Source organism: Rhinoraja longicauda, chromosome 25 (genome assembly GCF_053455715.1).
Source record: "Rhinoraja longicauda isolate Sanriku21f chromosome 25, sRhiLon1.1, whole genome shotgun sequence".
Lineage (NCBI taxonomy): Eukaryota > Metazoa > Chordata > Chondrichthyes > Rajiformes > Arhynchobatidae > Rhinoraja > Rhinoraja longicauda.
Window position 1 is genome coordinate 602743 of NC_135977.1, and position 25491 is coordinate 628233.

General features: G+C 44.5%; 3 protein-coding genes across 12 annotated transcripts in view; 2 read left to right on the forward strand and 1 right to left on the reverse strand.

Moving 5' to 3' along the window:
- The first annotated feature begins 1872 nt into the window (after positions 1-1872).
- Positions 1873-7145, forward strand: cdk2ap1 (cyclin dependent kinase 2 associated protein 1). Its single transcript, XM_078421413.1, has 5 exons — positions 1873-1916; positions 2983-3338; positions 3730-4157; positions 5869-5995; positions 6366-7145. Exons 2-5 carry the CDS (start codon positions 3122-3124, stop codon positions 6437-6439), a joined length of 846 nt encoding a protein of 281 aa, XP_078277539.1. The 5' UTR covers positions 1873-1916; positions 2983-3121; the 3' UTR covers positions 6440-7145.
- On the reverse strand, positions 2342-11473 carry mtrfr (mitochondrial translation release factor in rescue). 7 transcript variants are annotated; one of them, XM_078421418.1, is made up of 3 exons: positions 11326-11473; positions 7912-8226; positions 2342-7777 (listed from the first exon to the last, which is right to left on the reverse strand). In XM_078421418.1, the coding sequence occupies exons 2-3, from the start codon at positions 8188-8190 to the stop codon at positions 7559-7561; spliced, it is 498 nt and encodes a 165-aa protein (XP_078277544.1). In that variant the 5' UTR covers positions 8191-8226; positions 11326-11473; the 3' UTR covers positions 2342-7558. The 7 variants fall into 7 exon arrangements, with proteins under 7 accessions (XP_078277544.1, XP_078277546.1, XP_078277542.1 ...); XM_078421420.1 differs by lacking the exon at positions 11326-11473 and adding an exon at positions 11190-11210; XM_078421416.1 differs by lacking the exon at positions 11326-11473 and adding an exon at positions 10859-11135.
- mphosph9 (M-phase phosphoprotein 9) overlaps positions 11045-25491 on the forward strand; it is a 38866-nt gene continuing 24419 nt past the window's right edge. For 2 of the 4 annotated variants that reach the window (XM_078421395.1, XM_078421398.1), the window contains exons 1-7: positions 11048-11509; positions 15400-15532; positions 16351-16440; positions 17733-18316; positions 20706-20832; positions 21918-22011; positions 24679-24791. In XM_078421395.1, coding sequence (XP_078277521.1) covers positions 11379-11509; positions 15400-15532; positions 16351-16440; positions 17733-18316; positions 20706-20832; positions 21918-22011; positions 24679-24791 — 1272 coding nt within the window. In that variant the 5' untranslated portion in view covers positions 11048-11378. Of the gene's footprint in view, positions 11510-15399; positions 15533-16350; positions 16441-17732; positions 18317-20705; positions 20833-21917; positions 22012-24678; positions 24792-25491 lie in introns of all 4 variants that reach the window. The other 2 variants (XM_078421399.1, XM_078421396.1) reach the window with 2 other exon arrangements.

Below are 25491 nucleotides of genomic sequence, written 5' to 3' on the forward strand. Positions count from 1 at the left end.
AGGTGGGTTGAAGGGCTGTTTCCAAACTGTATCTAAATATAAATTGTAGCTGGGCAGGTGGAGGGAAAAGGATTAGAAAATAGTTATGAGATACCCAGAAATAAAAGTATTAAATTAGGAGAAAGGTTAATGTCATTACATTAAACCAGGAGCTTCAAGGGGCAGGCAAGTTACATCTGCACCTTAGAAGCATTCAAAAGAGAAATAGCGCGTGTTTAGGGCCAACATCCTGTAAATGTTTTAGTTATATAATAAGTTCATGTTAGGAGTGGAATTAGACCATTCGGCCCATCAAGTCTACTGTGTATATGTGTATATACATATATGTGTATGTATGTATGTATATATACATCAAACTTATTTCCAGAGATCCTAATATTGTCAATAAAATAACTGAACACATGTCAAGATATTTTTTCCATTCAATATTCGTGTAATAAAATGTGATGCATACATACCGACACTGATACAGAAGTGCTAGCTTTAGACATTAATAATGTACATTGCTACCATAGTTTCGTTTTGAATGTAACATGTAATTGAGGGGGTCGGTGCAATATAGTGCGAACCCTCACTTTTGTGAAAAATTAGTTACATGCATTAACACGATCCTTCCCCACTACCCCACATTATAACACGATCCTACCCCACATTATAACACGGTCCTAACCCACTACCCCACATTATAACACGGTCCTTACCCACTACCCCACATTATAACACGGTCCTTACCCACTACCCCACATTATAACACGGTCCTAACCCACTACCCCACATTATAACACGGTCCTTACCCACTACCCCACATTATAACACGGTCCTAACCCACTACCCCACATTATAACACGGTCCTAACCCACTACCCCACATTATAACACGGTCCTTACCCACTACCCCACATTATAACACGGTCCTTACCCACTACCCCACATTATAACACGGTCCTAACCCACTACCCCACATTATAACACGGTCCTAACCCACTACCCCACATTATAACACGGTCCTTACCCACTACCCCACATTATAACACGGTCCTTACCCACTACCCCACATTATAACACGGTCCTTACCCACTACCCCACATTATAACACGGTCCTTACCCACTACCCCACATTATAACACGGTCCTTACCCACTACCCCACATTATAACACGATCCTTACCCACTACCCCACATTATAACACGATCCTAACCCACTACCCCACATTATAACACGGTCCTTACCCACTACCCCACATTATAACACGGTCCTTACCCACTACCCCACATTATAACACGGTCCTTACCCACTACCCCACATTATAACACGGTCCTTACCCACTACCCCACATTATAACACGGTCCTTACCCACTACCCCACATTATAACACGGTCCTTACCCACTACCCCACATTATAACACGGTCCTTACCCACTACCCCACATTATAACACGGTCCTTACCCACTACCCCACATTATAACACGGTCCTTACCCACTACCCCACATTATAACACGATCCTAACCCACTACCCCACAACCTGTAACAATTTCATATTTAAATTCAACGGATAAATTGGTCAAATAACTTGGGCACCTTGGTTTTTTTTGTGATTCATGGATATTTCAAATGTGAATATCATATAACAACACATTTGTAGGTTAGCAGTAAATTGCACAAACCCCCTTCAATTTTACATCATTCAAAAAAGAACTTAATAAACAAAGATCACCATCAAATGGTGATGGTGGTGATGATGATGGTGGTGAGTGCGGGCCGGGCCGGGGCCTGGCTGGCGGGAGAGAGGGCGGCGGCAATGGGCCGGGCCGGGCCGGGGAGGGGGAAGGACGAGCCCGGCGGAGCAGCTCAGACAGAGCCGGTTCCAGGCCTTGCCCGCAGCGGGTGCCGGCGGGACGAGGTCGGAGCCGCGGGGTGTGAGTGGGAGCGGGAGCGGGAGCGGGAGCGGGAGCGGCCCGCATGCCATGCCATGCCATGCGATGCCATGCGATGCGATGGCGCCGGCCCGCGGCGGTGCGGGAGTGAGGCCGGAGCCGGAGGGGAGGATGGCGGTATAAGGCTCCCCTCGGCTCGGGCCCGGGGATCTGCAGCCTCTCACTCACGGGCGCTGGTGGGCCCCGTCCACGTCCCCGCCCTCGGGTTGAAAGCCGTCCGTCCCCGGGGCCCCGGGCCTTCCCTCGGCAAGCCCCGTCAAATAGGCCCTTCGGCCCAGCTTGTCCATGCCGCCCAACGTGCCCCGTCTACAGGAACTGGACTAACCCAATCCTTGAATTATATAACCACCAAGACCAACAAGGACTGTTGCCGCCACTCGCTGCCCCCCCCCCCCCCCCCCCCACAACCAGCCCTGTCTGGAATCCTTGGCCACCGCATTTAAAATCTGCTGCTGATAGTCAATCTTTAAACTGTTGCCTGCAAACACTAAATTTTAAATCTGTAACTGCATGCATGAGGGACTGACTGACTGCACGTTTATAGCCCAACAGCGGCGGCTGGTGCAGTATCAACAAGACAAGACAGGACAGGACAGGAGCCTTTGGCCCACACGCCCCTCTAAATCTTTCCTATCCTTGCACCTGTCCAAATGTCTCTTAAACTATGTTATTGTGCCTGATGCCCCAACTATCTCCTCTGGCAAGTCGCTCCAATACCCTCTGAGTGAAAAGGTTGTGCCCCAGGTTGTATTAAACCTTTCACCGCCTCACCTTCATAGACAAGAGACAATAGGTGCAGGAGGAGGCCATTCGGGCCTTCGAGCCAGCACTACCATTCAATGTGATCATGGCTGATCATTCTCAATCAGTACCCCGTTCCTGCCTTCTCCCCATACCCCCTGACTCTGCTATCCTTAAGAGCTGTATCTAGCTCTCTCTTGAATGCATTCAGAGACTTGGCCTCCACTGCCTTCTAAACCTATCCCCAGGGTTCCTGATTCCCCCCACACTGTGCATTCACCCTCTCTGTTCCCCTCATATCCTGCAGGGCCCTTGCACTGTTGGTCACAAAGTCAAAGGGTGTGACGCACGGAGTCGCTCAAGCCTTCTGGAGTATAAGGCAGCTTCGGGCAGACGCCAGTAACACACGTTACACATACGTTTTTACTTGGAAAAACAACGCCAAAATGGTCAGTTTTTGTGCTGTAATAAATTGTGCAAATAGGGGTAACCGTGAGAGATATTTATCGTACTTCAGAATTCCAAAAGTGAGGAGAAATGATGGTAGAGAGAAGCGAGAGCTGAAGGGCCAACAGCAGCTAAAGTGGTTGGCGAACATTGGCCGTGATATCAAGATTGAGAAGATCGAGAATTATCGTGTTTGCTCACTGCATTTCATCAACAGTAAGGCATTCTTTGTGTTTTCTCTTGATTCCTTTGGTATCTAAAAAGTTTTAGAAGTGACAAATCTGGCTGTAAAATCGCCCATGGTTCTCAAGTGGGTTTTTACATGCAAAAAGAAAACGCTTCTGAAGCTAAATTTATAATTTAAAAAATCACAAACCATAGGTGGGGTTTGAATTACATTTTACTCAGATGCAACCCAAGGAATAGCATGTTTGTTAACTATTAATTGGACATAATCCAGCTCAGTAAATTGACAATATCTTTGAAAGGGAGTGGGTGTTTAAGCTGTCAGGACATTTTATTATTTGCCAAAATATACATTTCAGTTTTTCTTGTTTAATGCCTACTCACAATTATTTTCATTTATTTATTTATTTTTGCATTACAGAAAAGCCTGCAGCATGGAACGATGTTACCAATCGTGATTGGGCACCAAGTGTGAATATGGGACGCGGTGGTGACATTGAGCAGAATAGACAACGTACACAAAAACGCCATGCGCGTGCAACAAAAAGAGAGAGTGTAAAGGTAGATTTGATCACAGCTCAAGCACTGGTAGCTCTGCAAGATGATGATGAACAGGTTAATGATTATGAAAACTTTCAACCGGAGCTGCAAGTGCACCACGAACTTCACATGGAAACACAAACACCAGTCAAAGGGACAATGGACACATCAACACAAACAGAAATGTGTGCAGCAGACATCACAGCACTGGAAGCACAAGGAGACAACAATAAAGAGCTCGCTAAAGCAAGACAAGAAGCAGCCCAAATGAAGTATACACAAGAAAGCCTTGCCGAGGACGACAAAAAGGTTATGTTCTACACGGGTTTACCAACGTTTAACCCTAACCCCCTCAGTCTCCTGCGCTCCAAGGAATAATGTCCAAGCCACCCCAACCTCTCCCCATACCTCAGGCCCTCGATTCCTGGAAATAACCTTGTAAATCATCTCGCAACATCACAGGCCTGCACCAGTCACTTTCTCAGTCCCGGACTGGCCTGATTTCAGTCGACCCACCCATCCTGTCCGCTCCTGAATTCTCCATCCTTTAATGTTGCAGCTCTGTGTGTGGACCCTCTCTCTGACCTGTCTCACGCACCTCGCCCGTTGCTCATTCTCCAGTCCCCATAGCCCCCCCTGCACTAACTACCCCAGCCCCACAGTGTGGACACAACCCACTCATTCCAGCCTCACCACAGCACACCAGCAGTCCAGTCACACCCACCGGGCCTCTTCCACCCTGCTGCCAGGAGACCATGAAATACAGCCCTGAATGAGGAGAAGCAGAAGGGCCTCTCATTAACAAGGTCCGTCTTTTTTAATCCCACATCTCTCCACCGACCCTACCATTCATTGAGTATCTCATAGCCTGAAGTCATCTTAAAGCACATTATCTCCTCACAATTATCAGGACTAAATTACATGTTCTATTCCCACTGGCCGTCTTACCAACTCATCATATTGTCCTGTAGTTTACGACTACCCTGTTCACTATTAACAACACTGCTTACTAGTCATGGCTCCTATGTTATTCTCCATGTCATTTATTACTGGATGGAATAAGCAACATGGTGCTGGCCCCCACCCCTCTGCTGCACCCCAGGGGTCCAATACACATAACCCTCTGCCTCTGCCCAAACCCTCATGCCAGATTTGGATCCAATTTGCCAACTTGCCTTGGATGAATAGACTCTAACATTTTGGACCATGTCAAAGCAAACTAAAGTCCATGTAGACGACATCAATCACACTGCACTTTATCATCCCAAATATTGGATGAGATTGGTCAGGCAGGATCTTCCAACAGCTCCATGATGACAATCTTTGATTCACTGCTGCTGCTGCACTTGACATTTGGGCTTGAGGCAAGAGCAATGCTACCGATCCCACTCTCCAGCTTGTTACTGTGTTCTGTTCATTACCATTGTTGGCTTTAGTGACACAACATTTGGGGTCAGAAGATGCAACACCTGTCCCTTTACCTCCCCCCTCAACTCCATCCAAGGACCCAAACAGTCTTTTCAGGTGAGACAGAGGTTCACCTGCACCTCCTCCAACCTCATCTATTGCATCCGCTGCTCTAGATGTCAACTTCTTTACATCGGCGAAACCAAACGTAGGCTCGGCGATCACTTCGCTCAACACCTTCACTCAGTCCGCCTTAACCAACCTGATCTCCCGGTGGCTGAGCACTTCAACTTCCCCTCCCAGCCCCAGTCTGACCTTTCTGTCATAGTTCCTTTGTCCCTCTCTTCCCCTCCCCCTTCCCAGATCTCCCACTGTCTTCCTGTCTCCACCTATATCCTTCCTTTGTCCCGCCCCCCTGACATCAGTCTGAAGAAGGGTCTCGACCCGAAACGTCACCCATTCCTTCTCTCCTGAGATGCTGCCTGACTTGCTGAGTTACTCCAGCATTTTGTGAATAAATACCTTTGATTTGTACCAGCATCTGCAGTTATTTTCTTGCACAACATTTGGGGTCAGTGTGTCTCAGTTTGTAACACTTTGTGTCCTGTGTTAGACAATGAACAGTGGACGGGCCCCACAGTGTAAATACACACAGCTCCTTGCAATCATTGAAGAACTGGGGAAGGACATTCGACCATCATACGCTGGGAATAAAAGTGCAATGGAGCGTCTAAAACGAGGTAATTAACAACACAACTGAAGGAATCTAAACAGAGCGCAGGAAATGCTTGTTGTTTCAGCCAGTACCTGGAGGGAGAAACGGTTAACATTTCAGCTGACTGACTGGGACAACCTATCACGAGAGCTGCTTCTCTACTTTGGCCTTAGCCGTTCAACACTTTCCGATCTTTATGTGTAATCTTTCTGCGGGTTTTGACTAAGGGTGAATCTTGATGTCACATTAAGAGGCATTGAAGTGTCCTCGTTACTGGAGAACTGATATTTGTCAGTTTTGGAGTAAAAAATGAACGGTGGTTGCTATTCAGTTATTTGTAGCATGCATTTATCTCTATCAACAAGGTAGTCTAATTATTCTCTCTTTATATTTAGGAATAATGTGTGCACGACGATTAGTGCAAGAATGCCTTGCTGAAACTGAACGAAGTGCTAGATCACAGTTTTAACGTTGTTTGAGATTACAATGAACTGCAGTTATTTTCTGCAAGTGCAATTTTCTTTGACCACACTTTGGTTTTCATTTTTGTACTTGAGCCAAAAGCAAACCATTTATGATTTGTTTCAGGGAAACTCAAAGAATATTGACTGAATACAATTTTACTTCTTTACAACTGACAATACTCTTGGTATAACAAAAGCCCAAGTTATGTTGTTCAGTGAATTTATAAATGGCCTTTTGGAAATAATGTGGCTCCTAATTATGTCCACTCATTAGACTTTAGAGATACAATGCTGAAGCTGGCCCTTCGGCCCATCAAGTCTGTGCCAACCAGCGATCACTGCGTAAACAAGCACTATTATGCACACTAGGGACAATTTACAACTTTAAAAAACTGAAGCCAATTAACCTACAAGCCTGTACATCGTTGCCGTGTGGAAGGAAACCCACGCGGTCACAGGGAGAACATACAAACTCCGTACAGGCAGCACCCGTAGTCAGGATGGATCCCAGGTCTTGGGTGTTGTAATGCAGCAACTCTACTGCTGTCTTGCCTCTTGCCAGACCAGTGTTAGAGGTTTTTTTTATTTATTGGAAGCAGGATACACGAAAAAAAATATTTTGCACATCAGAAGAAACTGGAGGAATAGATCAAGGCTTAATTTCATTTTTGTTTTGTTATTGTACAGAAGTTAAACACTGTCTTTGTATTTTCTTGCTGAAATAAAGCTGATTTTTCATACCTCTCCTTTCTTGGCTCTTGGTTGGTACCAGGAGACCAGGCTCACATGCTCTGGGTAACTGGGTGCCCAGTTGAGTGCAGTGCACCGTTCACACTGATCTTTACTTGAGAGAATGACAATACATTGGGTCTGAACTATGGAGTACCTAATCTTTGGAAGAGCTTTCCAAATAGTTTAACTTCTGTTCCCTATTGTCGCTGAATGCTTTCTTTTAAAATTAATTATGAATTAGTAACCACAGCAGACCCTGACTACTGAATGAGAGAAATTCCAGCCTCCCTGGACCTTTGCCTGGCGCTCTTGAGCCTGTGATCCCTAAATGGTAGAGGAATTTAATGAGACTAATGTTTATAAAGAAATCACTCTTTATTAAGATACTTTAGCTAAGTGGCATCTGGAGATTCTTTCAAACGGTCTTTAAATTGTTTTTTCCTTTCCAAATTATCTTTTGCTTTCCTTTTTTTCTCTTGTTTTTTCCACTGTTGTTCTTTTCTTTCCTTCACAACGTCACTGTTTATTCCTTTGTAAAAGACATCTAGTTTTTCTTGCAAAATTGATCTGGCAATTTTTCGGTTCTGATCCACTGACCTGGTTTGATGGCACTGGAGAAAATGAAAAAGCGGCCATTATCTAGAGGAGACTGTGTTTACTATTTAGAAATATTTAAATGAAAGTAAGTATCATGGTACTTGATTACGCGTTACGATGTGAGCATGTAAACGTTCTAAAGAGTTACCTTCACAACAATTCTAGAGGGAACGTGCTTGAGCACAACACAGTTATTGGTCTTGTTGGTTGCCTGGCCTCCTGGGCCATGTCCTCGCACAAACTGTTCCTCTAAGTCATCTTCATCCACAGCAAGCAGGTCCACAAAGCCCTTTTTCTCGGCAATCAGATACAACAAAGTAGTCGGCTTGATATCAAGAAATTCCTTTGCTGAGTTCCATCGTTGCACAGGCAGTGTTGGTGCTCTTCGCAATGACGGCAAGAAACTGGACAGAATGGAGGAAATCATCGGGTGTGAAGCTTAGTCTTAGTCTTAGGCAGTGTTCTGAAAAACACAAGTTTGTATTATTTAACGTTTGTTATTTATATTAATGACTTGGATGAGCATATAAGGTAGGACAATGAGTAAATTTCGAGATCCCACCAAAACGTGGTATGATGGCCGGTGAAAAAGGTTACCGGGGATTACAATGGAATCTTGATCTATTGGGCCAATGAATGTTAAGATGGAGTTAGTTCAGATAAATCTGAGGTGTGCGTTTCCGTTGTCAAACGAGAGCAGGACTTACACAGCAAATGATAGGGCCCAGGGGAGTATTGTAGAACACAGACCTAGGAATGGAAGTACACATTGCCATGAAAATGTTGACACAGGTGGACAAGGTGGTGAGTGAAGAAGGTGTTTGGCATCGATCAGGGTGTTGAGTGCAGGAGTGGGCACATGTTGCAGCTGTACCAAACGCTGGCACAACCAGACTTGGCATCAAGGAGCCCCGGTAAAACTGTTATCAATGGGCATCCATGAGACGGCCTTCCAATGGACAGAGTTGCACCTCGTACATGGGAAGGTGAGAGGACAATCATCCCAGCCCGGGACTTCAGCAGTGTCGCACGCCCCATTATCTATTTGCCAATTAAAACAATGCCCGAAGGGTCTCGACCCGAAAGGTCACCCATTCCTTCTCTCCAGAAATGCTGCATGTCCCGCTGAGTTACTCCAGCATTTTGTGTCTATCTTCAGTATAAACCAGCATCTGCAGTTCCTTCCTCCACAAAACGATGCCTTCAAGTTTTAGATTCCTGTTCCCTTAAAAAAAGACTTGACTATTCACTCATCCTTGACCCTCATGATTTTCACAAACCCGAGACTTTTTCACTCCAGGAAAACCAGTCGCAGGCTCACTCAGAGACACTAGAGGACCCAGATCGACCCTAAAGCTATAATAGGTCATGGGTAAATTACAGCGCCATTTTAGTAAGCAGATTCTGTGTGCTAGACTGGGCAGTGTTCACAACTCTGCGATTTCTTCGTATATAAAATGTTTGCAAACAATTATTTTTGTTCAACTTCTTGGATAAGTTGACAGTTGACATTTATAACGATTTCTTGAAGAGTTGCTGCTTCATGATCTTTAAACTTTGGATGTTACTGATTGAATATTTGCACTAGAGATCCACTCTGTCTGTATTAGGCCAATTGATCATATTTAATGAACTGTTCTTCTTTGCTTTCTCTGTTAATTTTAAATTCTCCTCCATGAGCTGTATCTCTTTTTGTTTGTCCTACATTTTAAAAAGTCATGGAAGCAGAGATTATGCATTTGCAAACAATAGAACTCTACTGTATCCACAATATAATTGAAAAGACATTTAATTTTATACTTAGAGCCAAGAAATTTTGAATTGGTGAATTGATTAGTTAAAAACCCTTGACAGCCACTAAAATGACCAATGCTGCCTGACGTGGTACAGAAGCATGAATCCAATTCAAATAGACACAGTGGTGGAGTAATCAGGCAGCATCTCTGGAGAATAAGATGGGTGATGTTTCAGGTTGGGACCCTTCTTCAGACGGTGGGGGGAAGGTAAAGAGCTGGTATAAATCACGACCTGATCGTTTCATTGGTTAGCTGATATGTGAAACAGTGCAATCCTGTATATCTCGCACACAGAATGGTATAAATCTTACCATGAATGACAGAAATAAAAAGTGTTATCCTTGTTTATGAAGATCATTTTTTAATGATTTAAAATTGAGGGGGGTTGGTGCAATATACTGCTAACCTACAAATGCGTCGTAATGAGATATTCACATTAGAAAAATCCATAAATCACAAAAAAAGAGAGGAAGGATGGGAGGGAAATGGGCAGAAACAGTAAGAAAGAATAAAATCAGAGAAATTAAACAGGGGGGGAACATTTAAAAAGAAAAATGACAAAAAAAATGTGAGTTGATAGATGAGATATATTCTGCATTTTAATGGCATCATCACACCGACTGTTCCCCCCACAACACTGACCACACTGACGGCGGCACTGACCCTCCACAACACTGACCACACTGACGGCGGCACTGACCCTCCACAACACTGACCACACTGACGGCGGCACTGACCCTCCACAACACTGACCACACTGACGGCGGCACTGACCCTCCACAACACTGACCACACTGACGGCGGCACTGACCCTCCACAACACTGACCACACTGACGGCGGCACTGACCCTCCACAACACTGACCACACTGACGGCGGCACTGACCCTCCACAACACTGACCACACTGACGGCGGCACTGACCCTCCACAACACTGACGGCGGTACTGACCCTCCACAACACTGACGGCGGCACTGACCCTCCACAACACTGACCACACTGACGGCGGTACTGACCCTCCACAACACTGACCACACTGCGATGGCAGAGCGGACGGCGGGGGTTGCCTACTAAAATGGCGGCCGTTGCGCGCTGCCCTTCAGTGCGCGTGATTTCGACGGAGTGGTCCATCTTGCTCCTCTAGTATCTTTGGCCTCTCCATAACTCTCCAATTCACCCCTGTGTTTACACGGCTGTAAACTGGGACCAGGCTCGTTGTGGACAGGGATTGCAGCTCCTACAGTCACATTACCTCCATAGTCACAGTAGAGCAGGTAAGACACAGAGACGGCGACGTTACCATGCGGTGTGGAGCCGACGGCGGGGGAGGGGGGCTGTGTCCAGCGCCCAGAGTCCAGCGCCGCGTCGTTACTGCAGCGATGGGGCCGAGTAGTCAGTGCGGGGCCAAGCCCGACGCATGCGCTCATCTCCGCGCCCGGCCTGAGGGGGCAGTGCCGCGCCCGGCCTGAGGGGGCAGTGCCGCGCCCGGCCTGCGGGGGCAGTGCCGCGCCCGGCCTGCAGGGGCAGTGCCGCGCCCGGCCTGTACACGGTGAAGGGGTAGTGGCCGCCCCGGGCCGTTATTTTCCTCAACAATCCGCCGCCGGGCTCTGCCCGCCCACCGCCTGTCTCACTTCGTGCCGCCCGGCCCATGACGGCAGCGTCCTTGCGCCTCCAGCTCGGCCGGAGCAGGCCGCCGCCCGGCAGCCCCTGGAGCAGCAGCCCCCCCTCACCGGCCACCACTCTCTCTCTGCCTCCTCACCCACCCACCCATGGCTGGTCGGGGCAGGCTCTGCAGCAGGTGACTCAGCCTCGGGGGCACCATGGACGACTCGGACCCAACGGCCAGGGAAGTGGCCAACGGCACCGCAAATGCCGCAACTCGGCAAGATGCTGAGGGGAATGCGGCGGCACAGTGCTCGCCATCTGCGGCAGCGGCACACAGTCACAGCAGGTGTGGAGGGGGGGGGGGGAGCAGGGAGAGGGGAGGGAGTTAAGGGGGGGGAGAGGGAGTTAGGGGGGAGAGAGGGGGGAGGGAGTTAGGGGGGGGGAGGGAGTTAGGGGGGAGAGGGGGGGGAAGGGAGTTAGGGGGGAGAGAGGGGGGAGGGAGTTAGGGGGGAGAGAGGGGGGAGGGAGTTAGGGGGGAGAGAGGGGGGAGGGAGTTAGGGGGGAGGGGGGGAGGGAGTTAGGGGGGAGAGGGGGGGGGAGGGAGTTAGGGGGAGAGAGGGGGGAGGGAGTTAGGGGGGGGAGGGAGTTAGGGGGGAGAGGGGGGGGAAGGGAGTTAGGAGGGAGTTAGGGGGGAGGGAGTTAGGGGGGAGGGGGGGAGGGAGTTAGGGGGGAGGGAGTTAGGGGGGAGAGAGGGGGGGAGGGAGTTAGGGGGGAGAGGGGGGGAGGGAGTTAGGGGGGAGAGGGGGGGGGAGGGAGTTAGGGGGGAGAGGGGGGGGAAGGGAGTTAGGAGGGAGTTAGGGGGGAGGGAGTTAGGGGGGAGGGAGTTGGGGGGGAGAGGGGGGAGGGAGTTAGGGGGGAGAGGGGGGTGGAGTGTGAGGGGAGGGAGAGGAGGGGGGGAGGGAGAGGGAGGGGAGGGAGTTAGGGGGGAGAGGGGGGAGAGGGGGGTGGAGTGTGAGGGGAGGGAGAGGAGGGGGGAGGGAGAGGGAGGGGAGGGAGAGGGGAGGGAGTTAGGGGGTAGAGGGGAGGGGGGGTGGAGGGAGAGGGGAGGGGGAGCAGGGAGAGGGGAGGGGGAGCAGGGAGAGGGGGGTGGAGGGAGAGGGGGGTGGAGGGAGAGGGGAGGGAGTTAGGGGGAGAGGGAGAGGGGTGTGGAGGGAGGGGGAGGGAGAGGAGAGGGGGGAGGGGGGGAGAGGGGGGAGGGGGGGAGAGGGGGGAGAGAGGGAGAGGGGAGGGGGAGTGGGGGGGTGGAGGGAGAGGGATGGGAGTTAGGGGGGAGAGGGGGGGTGGAGGGAGAGGGGTGGAGGGTGGAGGGAGGGGGGTGCGTGGATCTAATCGGCTCTTCACGTGTCTCTTCTAAACCGTGAGCACAAGGAACTGCGGACAGACACGACGTGCTGGAGTAACTCAGCGGGTCAGGCAACATCTGCGGAGAACATGGGTGGGTGACGTTTCGGGTCTGAAGAAGTGTCCTGACCCGAAAGATCACCTATCCATGTTCTCCAGAGATGCTGCCTGACCCGCTGAATTACTCCAGCACGTCGTGTCTCTTCTATACAGATTCATTAAACACGTAGAGTAGATTAGCCAGACCACCTATTGTGGGTTTACCGAAGAAATGTGTTAGTTTAACCAATCTCCGTTGCAAGTGTGATCGAGAAGTCGGGTAGATAACGGGCAGAGGCCATTTCGTTAGCGGAGATGGTCGTCAGTATGTATTGAATATAGTGGTCTTGAGCCAGAAGTCATGTAGGAAGGAGCTGCAGATGTTGGTGTAAACCGAAGATAAGGCACAAAATGCTGGAGTAACTCAGCGGGACAGGCAGCATCTCTGGAGAGAAGGAATGGGTGACGTTTCGGGTCGGGTCGAGACCATTCTTCAGACCTACTTAGCTTTTGACTTTTCTCGTTTTAACACTTTAGGTTAACATAAAATGTCCCGATTTTAAATTTAACAATTAATATAACGAAGAGGGTTTTTAGCGAGTTGGTTTTTATTATCCTTAAAGGCCAAGCTTCGAGACTTTTGGTTAAACACGCTTATTCGAGACACTTGGAGCAACTGGAGTAAAAAAAGTACAGTGGAGTCAGTACTAGAAACCAGGATAGACATTTTGGGTCGAGACCCTTCTTCGATTTAAACCAGCACCTGCAGTTCTTTCCTACACACTAGATACCAGGAGTTAGTTCTGAGAAATGAAGCAGACAAGTGGAACTTTTATCAGTGAGGGCACATTGAGAAAGGGTGTTAGAATTAAATTTTAGCGTATCTACTGAAAACCAGATGCACTACATAAATTGGCAGAATGGTTACAGCACTAAAACAGGTCACTCGGCACCTAATATCCATGTGTAGGAAGGAACTGCAGATGCTGGCTTACACCGAAGATAAACACGAAATGCTGGAGTAACTCAGTGGGACAGGCAGCATCTCTAGATAGAAGGAATTCCAGCATTTTGTGTCTGTTTTCACCTAATATCTGTGTTGGCTTTCAATATGAGCTACTCTCCCTCGTTCTACCCCTCGCCGTTTCACCAGTGCTTGGAAACTTTTCTCAATGAAATAGTTATCCCAATTCCTTTGTGACTTCCACTACAGCAACAGATTCCACCACATCTGTCAGCGTTGAAAAGTAAACCAGCGCAGGACTTCCACAGTGAATGGAAAGTGAATTTATTTGTATTGTTCTAGAAAATAAATTTTAAAAATTGTATGAAGGTTTACACAGTTTTGGCAAAAAGGAAAATCTTTTGGTATTGGTTTATTTTTGATATGTGTACTGAGATGCAGTGAAAAACCTTGTCTAGCCAGTGAAATTATACCATACACAAATATAATAGGCTGTGCAAAGAGTAAAATAACCAGAGTGCAGAATATAGTGCTACAACGACAGAGAAAAATATATATGCATGGCCAGCAACAAGGTAATTTGGGAGATTGGGACCACACTCTTATCTTATAAGAGATCAGTTCATTAGTCCAATTACAATGAGGAAGAAGCTGTGCCTGAATCCAACGATACGTGCTTTCAAGCTTTTGTATTTTCTGCCCGATAGGAGAGGGAAGATGTGGGAACACGGTGTAAGTGGTTCTTGATTAGGTTGACTTTCCTGAGGCAGCATGCAGTGTAGATGAGTTGGGGCAGGTGGGGGATGCTTATGTTAAAATGTATTTCGTGTGTCTTGTTGCTTTTTATTGGTATGACCGTATGGCAAATCAAATTCCTTGTATGTTGCAAAACATACTTGGCTAATAAAGTATGATTATTATGATTATGAGGGTAACTGGGCTGTGTCCACAACTTTGAAATTTCTTGTGCTCTTGGGCAAAGCAGTTGCTATATCAAGTTGTGGTGCAGCCTGCTAGGATGCGTTCTATAGACAATAGGTGCAGGAGGAGGCCATTCGGCCCTTCGAGCCAGCACCGCCATTCACCTTGATCATGGCTGATCATCCACAATCAGTACCCCGTTCCTGCCTTCTCCCCATATCCCTTGACTCCGCTATCATTGAGCTCCATCTAACTCTCATTCTATGGTGCATCTGTAGAAATTGGTAAGAGTCATTCACCCCATGTGTTATTTTTCAAACTGCAACTGTGTAATAGTATATTTTGGCTATTTTTAATTGGAGAGATGAAGTTTTATCAATACTATTATTGAGTCTGGTGGATACAGCATGGAAACAGGCCCTTCTGCCCACTGAACCTGTGCTGAGCATAAAACACCCACTTTTATTCTCATGATATCCTAACCCATTTTATTTTCTCCATATTTTTACCATCAACTTTCGCCAACATTTTACTGCTCATCAATACACTATGAGCAATTTAAAATAGCTAATTAACCATCCAAATATCACATTTTGGGGATGTGGCGAAAAAACAGATAGCACTGGAGGTCAGGATTGAACTTGGATTGGTGAAGAAGCATCAACTCTGCCAACTGTGTCACTGTCCTTATCTTCATTCGTAGAAGATCATTAATTTAATGCTCATGTGCATGTTTTATGGCAGTATTAAAATATACACTGCAACCTCACTTTCTGTGAAGGCATTAATATCAAAATACTGCTGTTGGTAACCATGCGCCTATGTTGGTTCCAAAGTAATAGTCAGTACTTAGCTGGGTAAAAATATTATTGTCGGTATCTTATTCTGATAATTTTTGCACTCTACAATAGGTATTATTTTCATGAACACTTGAAGAAAAAATTACCGTTAATTAATCCAAGTGCTCTTCAAACCTTGGATCATTTAATGCAAGAAATTCAAAATACAAGTCGGGCCGATCCTGAGATTCTGAAGAAGTGTGAGGTTGGTTGTCTGTCATTCTGGAAATTAAATAATTTGGCACCATTAATTCATGTACCACTAGGTATGTTTGTAAAGTCAGACTAACCAATATCTTACTTATCTGCATTGAATCATGATCTTGACTTTTTTTTAAATATTATGAATGTAGTTGCCTTATTTAAATGTTATAGCTCTAAAGACTTATTTTGTGAACCCATAGAGCCATTTAATAGTCAAACCTTAAATTGGTTCCTTTAATTTTTATCTCAGATTTTTTTACTTCCCTTGGCCTTGGAGGAGGTAAATGGGGAGTGAGGGCAAGCAATTTTATTTAAAATTTTAGTTACTTTACTGTCTGCACTCGCTAAAAGTATTTACTGATGATGTTACAGTATAAAAGGAAGAAAACATGTATCTTTCTTTTTGACTTTCATGTTTTGGGCCAATCTTTATTATGCTGGCGGATGTGGCAGCCAGTTTGCAAACTTCCACCAAATAGCAACCAACAAAGGACCATTTCACATATTTTGATATCAGTTGAAACTGTTGGCCAAGAATTTAGCCAACTTTTCATATTCCTTGAAATCATTGAATCATTTTTCTGTCTACATGTCACCTGAACAGGGATTCAGGGCAAGTTGAGATTTGAACTTGCAATCTCCTAACTCCAAGGTTTTCATTTAGTCAAGCCCTCCAGCATCACCTCCCAATGAACATCATTTATGTTATTGTAAGTTGTAGGCAGTTCTGTAAAAGAAAATATATGGCTGAGTTTAATTATTGCATATAGTTGGATAAATACTGAGGCAGATAACATGTACTTTTGTGTCAATTGTTAGGTAAGATGGTTACAGCTCTTTAAACTAGTGGAGAAGCAATACCAAGAGCAGATATTGTCCCAGCAGGACCAGTACCAATGTCAGATCCAAGTGAGTAAAATGAATGTTATTGCATTTTTGATGGCTGTGTTAAGCTCATTAAAGTGAAAAATATAATTTTTGTCAAAACCATTGTTCAGGAGAAAGGATGATGATCAGAACTACTTGTGCAGAAAATCTCATCATCAGAGCAAATTCCAGGAACTGGGAGAATGGTCCTTAAAAGTGCAGTGTGTGTGGAAGGACAGTCAAGATAGGCTGGAAACGAATGTCCATTCCTCACCTCCATCTCAAGAGAGGAAGATTGGGTGATGGACCATGGGGCAGTGATGTACCAGTACAACGATAACTCCCTCGTGCTGCTCCCTATTGTCTTACTGAATTCCAAGATGTTATTATTTTCTACTGTCACTTTCTATCTTGCACTTGCTTTCACATGGTCCATGATCAGTTTCAAAGAAGATTTCCCAACTGATAGATACCTGCTACTTATCTGTTCATGTTTAAATGTTGTCGTGCCCTTACTCTGGTGTGTGTCCACTAGAATGAAGCTGAATACTATGCAATCACCATCAAGGATCCCATCAAACACAAGTCCTAAAGCAGAAACATCACTGACTGAGAAGCCAAATAACACAAGTAGAGGCAGGAATAAGCATCAGCTCCTCTTGCCAAATCTGCCATTCACTTTTTCACAAGTCAAATCCATCCATTCTCTTAATATCTGAAAATCTATCAATTTCTATCTTTAATATACTTAGTGACACCCATCACAGTCTTTTGGGTAGAGTATTTCAAAGATCCATTACCACCTAAGTGAAGAAAGTTCCTGATTCCAGCTGTAAATGGCAAATCCATTTTTTGAGACTATGACATCTAATTCAAGATCGCCATGCCAGGAAAAACATCTGCCGAATCTACCTGATAAGATTTTTGGTTTCAATGGGATGGACTCTGGTTGGCCACATTGGATTGTCCTGTTTCTTGTGGTGAGGACATACCAGGCCAGCTTACCTCGGGAACATATGTCACTTCACTGCTGGGGCCCATATTTTTTCCTATTGATATTTAGTTGAGAGGCAAGGGTTAGCTTTTCCCTAAATAGCCATGAATTGAAAATATGTGTTTTAAAAAATATATTGAAATGTGCTGGAAGTATTAAGGTATTTAATGCACAATGAGTGATATTTTTTGTCATAGTCAGCTTACCCTGACCCTCTAAATTATGCTATTGTTAAGATTGTGTAATAAATAAGCAAGCTAACTACTTTGAGACGATTTGTGCATCAATGCTATATTGTCAATTTTTTGTGTAAATTGTATTTTCAACCTGCCACCTCTAGCTTATCCAAGATGAAATAAAAGCACTAATTCAATTACAAAATGAAAATGGCGTCAAACATTGCACCGCCAGATTACCATCCTCTTCAAAGCACTTGGGTGGCTTCACTGGATCTGGTATTGTCAATGGCCACCATGTTGAGGAGTTGGAATATCAACTGGAATCTGATGTACATTCTGACTACAGCAGAGTGGAAGAACAAATGCTAGCTACCAGCCAATGTAATGACAAAGACACAAAATTGACCTGTGCCAATGGAACATTTTTAGCACATGGACAAAATATTTACCCGCGCCTTGGTGCAGTAACCGAGGCAAGGTTGAATACTGCAAACAGTACACAGGCAACCAAGGAAAAAGATCCAATTCAATTCCAGCATAATCTATCCAGTCTTCCTCACCTGAAAGAAAATGTTCAAGAATCATTCTTTTTTGCCACTGGAGATAAACATTCTTTCACATACAACGTTTTAAGCAAACCAATTCACGACTTGAAGATCAACCAGGAAGCAAATAGCAATAAATCTGATTTTGAAATTAAAACTGTAACAGAAAGTCGTCTTGGTGAACAGAATAACACCAGCGGGTATGTACCAAAGTGTTACACAAATGCAAGCCGGAATATTGGTAAAGTTCATGATTAATGTCAAATTTATGTACTCTGCTCAATAAAAATTATAAGTAAGGTCTAATTTTTAGAAAACAAGTGTCAAATTGGGGAATGAGTATTGAATGTTTTTGTGTTAATATATAAATTGGATAGATTAGTTTTATTAATTCTAGTTTTGCAGTGTTGTGCTTTTGGAATGTGCAATATATCGTTGTTGGTTAAGCCTTTGAGAAGATGGTTCTACTTCCTGCTAATGAAACACAAAGGCTTATAGAATGTTGCTTTTGTGAAGTGTCCACTATGATGTGATTCAAATGTAGGACAGAGGAATCACGAGTTGATTGTTGGTTGTTTAAAATCAAGTAATGGCTACCAGTCAACCTGAAAGCCACAGAGTTTCAAGGTTGGTGTAATTCCCACCTGGGAACTTATTTTTACTATTGTGATTGGAGTAATGTCTCGCTGAAAAATACAGACTATTTATATGTGTAGGTTCAGCTTAGCTTCCTTCCTGTTAGAGTGTAGAGTAATGTGGCAGTATTAGAGAATCCAGAATGAAGGCTCAAAAAGGCTTTTGGCACATTGGGCTTCACCAATCAGAGTATTGAGTATAGAAGTTGGAAGGTCATGTTGCAGTTGTATAAGACGTTGGTGAGGCTGCATTTAGAGTATTATGTTCAGTTATAGGAAAGATGTTGTCAAGCTGGAAAGGGTACAGAGAACATTTATGAGGATTTTGCCAGGACTATTGGCAAATGAGCTATTGGGAGAGGTTGAGTAGGCTGGGACTCTATTCCTTGGAGCACAGGATGATGAGGGGTGATCTTATAGAGGTGTATAAAATCATGACAGGAATAGATCGGGTAGATGCACAAGCCTCCTGCCCAGAGTAGGTGAATCAAGGACCAGAGGACGTAGGCCTTCATAGCTAGAGGATTTGAGTATAGGAGCAAGGAGGTCCTACTGTAGTTGTGCAGGGCCCTGGTGAGACCACACCTGGAGTATTGTGTGCAGCTTTGGTCTCCTAATTTGAGGAAGGACATTCTTGGTATTGAGGGAGTGCAGCGTAGGTTCACAAGGTTAATTCCCGGGATGGCAGACTGACATATGATGAAAGAATGGATCAACTGGGCTTATATTCACTGGAATTTAGAAGGTTGAGAGGGGATCTTATAAAAACATATAAAATTCTTAAGGGATTGGACAGGGTAGATGCAGGAAAAATGTTCCCGATGTTGGGGGAGTACAGAACCTGGGGTCACAGTTTAAGAATAAGGGGTAGGCCATTTTGGACTGAGATGAGGAAAAACGTTTTCATTCAGAGAGTTGTGAATCTGTGGAATTCCATGCCGCAGAAGGCAGTGGAGGCCAATGCACTAGATGTATTCAAGAGAGAGTAAGATTTCGCTCTTAGGGCTAACGGAATTAAGGGAGATGGGGAGAAAACAGGAACGGGTACTGATTTTGGATGATCGGCCATGATCATATTGAATGGCGGTGCTGGCTTGAAGGGCCGAATGGCCTACTCCCGCACCTATTTTCTATGTTTCTAATCAGGGGTAACTTTTCACACAAAGGGTGGTGGGTGTATGGAGCAAGCTGCCTGGGGAGGTAGTTGAGGTAGGAACTATCACAACATTTAAGAAACAGTTAGACGGGTATAACTGTTGGCGGTGTGGGCAAGTTAGGCCGAAGGGTCTGTTTCCACACAGTGTCACTCTATGACTCCAATGATGAGGAATATTGAGATTCAAGTAAAAGAAGGCAAGTGTCAGGAATAGGCAACTGGAATTAAGGGATGTAAGAGCACATTTAAGGAAATCAGGAGAAAAAAGGGGACATGAGATATCCTTGCGTTAGCAAGTGCAAAGAGTTTAATTTTGTTAAGTTAAACTGGGGCAGGACATACACAGTAGTAAGCCTCACTAGCCACAATTTCTCCTACTCTGCGTGGATTATTTCTGTTTCTACATGTAATTGCAGGGCAGAATCCAATGTACCAGCTTTTCCATAGTATGGCTGTTTGGGTTACAGAAATTCGGCCTGATAGAATTTTCAAATCAGGGCGAGAAAAAGACTAAAATTTGGGATGCAGAATAAAATTAGTTTTCCCAGAATTTATTGGGGGGGGGGGGTGTGGGAGGAGTAAATAAGCAACATAAATTTACTTTCAACTCTTATGTCTTGATGCACACACAGGTGACGTGGCTTTGCATTACAGAACTGTGATGCGGCCCTTTTACTGGGAACGAAAGCACTCTGCCATGCGGGAGGTTGCCTGTATGGGGCAGTGGGAACGGGCGCCCAGGTTTATGAGCGATGCAATGTGTGTGACGGCATTGAGTTTGGTTTCTTTTATTTTAAGTTTGACATCTTGGGCACAAAAGGTTAAAGAGAAAAACTTTAAATCAAAATCTGGAAAGGGAACAACATCAGATATCGTACAGCCACAGGGAGCTGGGCTGCTGCAGGAGACTGAAACGGTGCAAGATGTAAGTGTTCTGAACATTTAAAGTATTTATTTTAAATTTTCTCCAGGGATTCATAAAACCATTGTTATTAATTATTTATATATTGAAAGAGACCGCTTTTAATATGCCATTGTAATTTCATGCTGTTTTAATATTTGGCAGCTACCAACTGACTTAATCACAATAAACATTACCCTGGTTAAGAAGTCTTATCTCTTTCATTGACTTTTCTCTGCTTCGATCGTGAGCTGATCAACCTAGGCTTACCAAAGCCGAAACACATATCCCATAAATTAGTTGCATTTAGGCGTTTGCACTAGGAAAATATCCTGCCTTTATGAAGAGCCTTTAAATTAGCTTTTACAAACATAGCTTGCAAATATTTAACCTTATGTATTGAAGACTTTCTGAAATTACTGTTTAATGATGGGACCTGGAATAAACATAGTTATTATAGCAAGTAGATTGTTGACACACAGAGTCCATTTACCAAAGTTACTTCTCTGAAGTATTGAACAGTTTACCAGCTAGTTTTGTTCAGGCTTGTCGATAAAACTTCAGCTTCGGATAGTCGCAAAAACTGAGAGGCTTGTGTTTAACATCTAATCTCCATTAATGATTGGCTCCTTATCAAAAGAGAGGCTTGTGTTTAACATCTAATCTCCATTAATGATTGGCTCTTTATCAAAAGAGAGGCTTGTGTTTAACATCTAATCTCCATTAATGATTGGCTCCTTATCAAAAGAGAGGCTTGTGTTTAACATCTAATCTCCATTAATGATTGGCTCCTTATCAAAAGACACGAGTTTGTTTCTTTAAAATAAGTTTTAATTACCTTTTTGATAAATCATTTCTTAATTGTGCAGATTATATAGTTTAATTAAAAACTTGTCAGCTGCTTATCTGATATTAACATCACTTCAAAGACTGATTGTCGTAGTTCATGAATACAACAGTTTAGCCATTTTTTACATGGATGATAATTGCAATTTAGTGTCCACGGGGAAAAGCATGATGAAGAATACTATTTAAGAAGCTTAACATGATTTTGTGAATATGTTTTATTCAATATAGCTCTACAATAACTTTTTTTTTCCAATTTTCAGGTTCATGTGACATCTGCAGATTCTTCTCCCAACTGCTCCTTCTACCTCAGCAGACCTTCAAGCAGTCCAAGTTCACTGGTATCCAGCATTTCAGGTAGATGAGCTGCTTTGATTATTTGAGTTTGTAACTTAGTTAATTTTGTAAGAGTGTATGTACCTTTCTACATTGGATTCCAGTGAATCATATATAGATTTTTGGCGTATTTTCATATGCAGCTGGATGATTGGTGGCGAAAGTCATAGTGATACAGTGTGGAAACAGGCCCTTCGGCCCAACTTGCCCTCACCGGCCAACATGTCCCAGCTACACTAGTCATAGTGATACAGTGTGGAAACAGGCCCTTCAGCCCAACCTGCCCACACCGGCCAACATGTCCCAGCTACACTAGTCATAGAATGATACAGTGTGGAAACAGGCCCTTCGGCCCAACTTGCCCTCACCAGCCAACATGTCCCAGCTACACCAGTTATAGAGTGATACAGTGTGGAAACAGGCCCTTCGGCTCAACTTGCCCACACCGGCCAACATGTCCCAGCTACACTAGTCCCACCTGCCCACGTTTGGTCCATATCCCTCCAAACCTGTCTAAAGTATTTCTCTGAGGAATAATTGGGCGTCTTAACATGAACTTTGCCCCAGTTTTCTGACTGCTTATAGCTCAAGGGAAAATACTTGGTGAGGTACTTGACTGCTGTTTCAATTTCAAAAGTTTTTAGAACTCAGCATGACTACGTCATTGGTGTAATCTTGGGTTTTATTAGGAATTCCTTTTTTTTAAACTTTAAATACCATTACCTCTCATTATTCATGGTTCCCTTCTATTTATCAATTACATCTTTCTGCTCAGCAACATCATCCAAAAACATGGTGCTGGCCTCCATGTACACTGATTGCATTTATAGACACAGAGTGCTGGAGAAACTCAGCGGGTCAGGCAGCATCTGTGGAGAACATGGATAGGTGACATTTCACAGAGTGCTGGAGTAACTCAGCAGGTCAGGCAGCATCTGTGGAGAACATGGATAGGTGACGTTTCACAGAGTGCTGGAGTAACTCAGCGGGTTAGGCAGCATCTCGGGTGCAATAAGTCTTTAGCAAGGCAAATGGCACATTGGCCTTTATTGCACTAAGGTTAGAATTTAAAAGTAAGGTAGTGATGTAACAATTGTACAGGGTATAGGTGTCTATACCTGGAGTACTGCACCCTATTTAAGAAAGGATATACTGGCATTGGAGGCAACCCAAAAAAGATTCACTTGGTTAATTCCTGTGGTAGAAACATAGAAAAATAGGTGCAGGAGTAGGCCATTCGGCCCTTTGAGCCAGCACCGCCATTCAATATGATCATGGCTGAGCATCTAAAATCAGTACCCCGTTCCTGCTTTTTCACCATATTCCTGATTCCTTTAGCCCTAAGAGCTTAATCTAACGAAGAAGGTTCTTCTATCATGAGCAGCTAAATACATTAAATTTAAATTATTTCAAGTTAATTATTTCAAATTAAAAAATGATTTAATTGAAATATATAACATTCTGAAGGAATCTGATGGAGTAGGTGCTGTGATGTTTCGATCAGTGGGAGAATCTCAGTAGTTACATGATTGGTGGTGGGGTGGGTGCTTCGGGCAATAGATGGTGAATCTCTGGAATTCTCTGCTCCAGAGGGTTATGGAGGCTCGATCATCAGGGTATTTAAAGAAGAAGTAGGTTTCAAGGTCAGTTTATTGTCACATGTACCAATTAAGGTACAGTGAAACTTGAGTTGCCATACAGCCATACTCAGTTAATAGCAACAGGACACATAACCACATAAAAATGAACATAAACATCCATCACAGTGGATTCCACATTCCTCACTGTGATGGAAGGCAATAAAGTTCAATATTCTTCCTCTTGTTCTCCCATGGTCGGGGCAGTAAAACCATTCGCAGTCGGGGCGGTTGAAACTCTCTCCGCGGCATGGAGCTCCAGAGTCGGTCTATTCTTACCAGAGACCGTGGTCTTCACGATGTTAAAGTCCACAGGCCTTCGATCCCCGGCAAAGGGATCGTAAGCTCCACGATGTTAAAGTCCCGCAGAATCCTGCCGCTTGGAGCTCCTGTCAGTCTCCAGGAAAGGCTGCCATCTCCACGACGTTAGGCCGCAGTGCGGACAGAGATACGATACGGAAAAAAATCGCATCTCCATCGAGGTAAGAGATTGAAAAAAGTTTCCGCCAACTCTTTCCCCCACCCCCCACATAAAACAAACCAAGGAACACTAAAACATACTTTTAACACACACTAAAAATAACAAAAAGAAGAAAGGACAGACTGACTGTTGGCGAGGCAGCCACTGAAGGTGGTGCCACCAGGTGGTGCCACCACTGCAGGACAGACTGACTGTTGGCGAGGCAGCCACTGAAGGTGGTGCCACCAGGGCTTTCTGGGGAATGGAAGGTGGTGGGAAACTGGCACTGGGTGCTGATGTTGGCTCACGTATCATTCTAGTGAATTGGTTCTGGGATGGAGCCAGTAGAGATTGAGTAGTTCCCTATTTGTCATGTGGATTACCCTGCTCCAGAGCGTCAGCATCACTGATCCTTTGGCTCCAGGAGATGGGGAACGACTAGCTGCCCCTTTTTAATCTCAAAATAAAGGAATGGAGCGCGTGAGATCCATGTAATTTCCTAATTAGTTTTCTGATATCAAGATTGTGAGATTAGTTTTGTAGGAATTGAATGCATAAATGTTTGTTTACTTAATTTTACTTTAACTTTAGGGTTATCTTATTGGAAAATGGATGAGAGGGAACTCTACTACTCTTTACCGAAGAACAAGGAGACGGATCTTTCTGATGTATTCTCTCCCTCCAAAACTGACAAAACACTGCACGTATGTAGGAAATGCTTCACTAAGCAGCCAGTCTACTTTCAGTGATATATCACTGAGGAAATCTGTGTACGCTAGAAAGAAAGTAAAACTGTTAATTTTCACAGAGAAGCTGTTTTATTTCCAGCTGTTTCCCAAATACCTGAATTCTTGAATGGATTCAAATGATGTCTTGAGGCATAATTCTATCATTTTTCTTTTATAATTTAAGAATCTAAAACATTGCTTCCAGGCTTTAATTTGTCTCTTCCTTTTGGACATAAAACTATGAATTTACTACAATGCATGTGAAGTGGGAAAACAAGGAACAGCAGATGCTGGTTTGTAGAAAAAGAAGGGCCTCTTGTGCAGTTATGTTAATGGAGAAGCAGCAGTGGGGATGAGCGTGGCTAACCAACTGCAGCGTTGAAACTGGCTGGCTGCAAGTTTTATGCAACCTCTTCTTATACCAACATGATGTTGTCAGGTGTGACAGCATGTAATTATTTAAGTATTTGGTCAACCCTGCTGGCTGCATTTAACATCAGATGTAGCTTTGGAAACTTTTTGCATTTGTTTTTTATTTTTAATTGGGGGAATTTAACCAGAAAAATAACTAACCGATCACACCTGATAGACGTATATGAAACTGAGAGGTATAGATAGTATATACAGCCAAAACCTTCCCAGCATAGAAATATCAAATACTAGAGGGCTTGGCTTT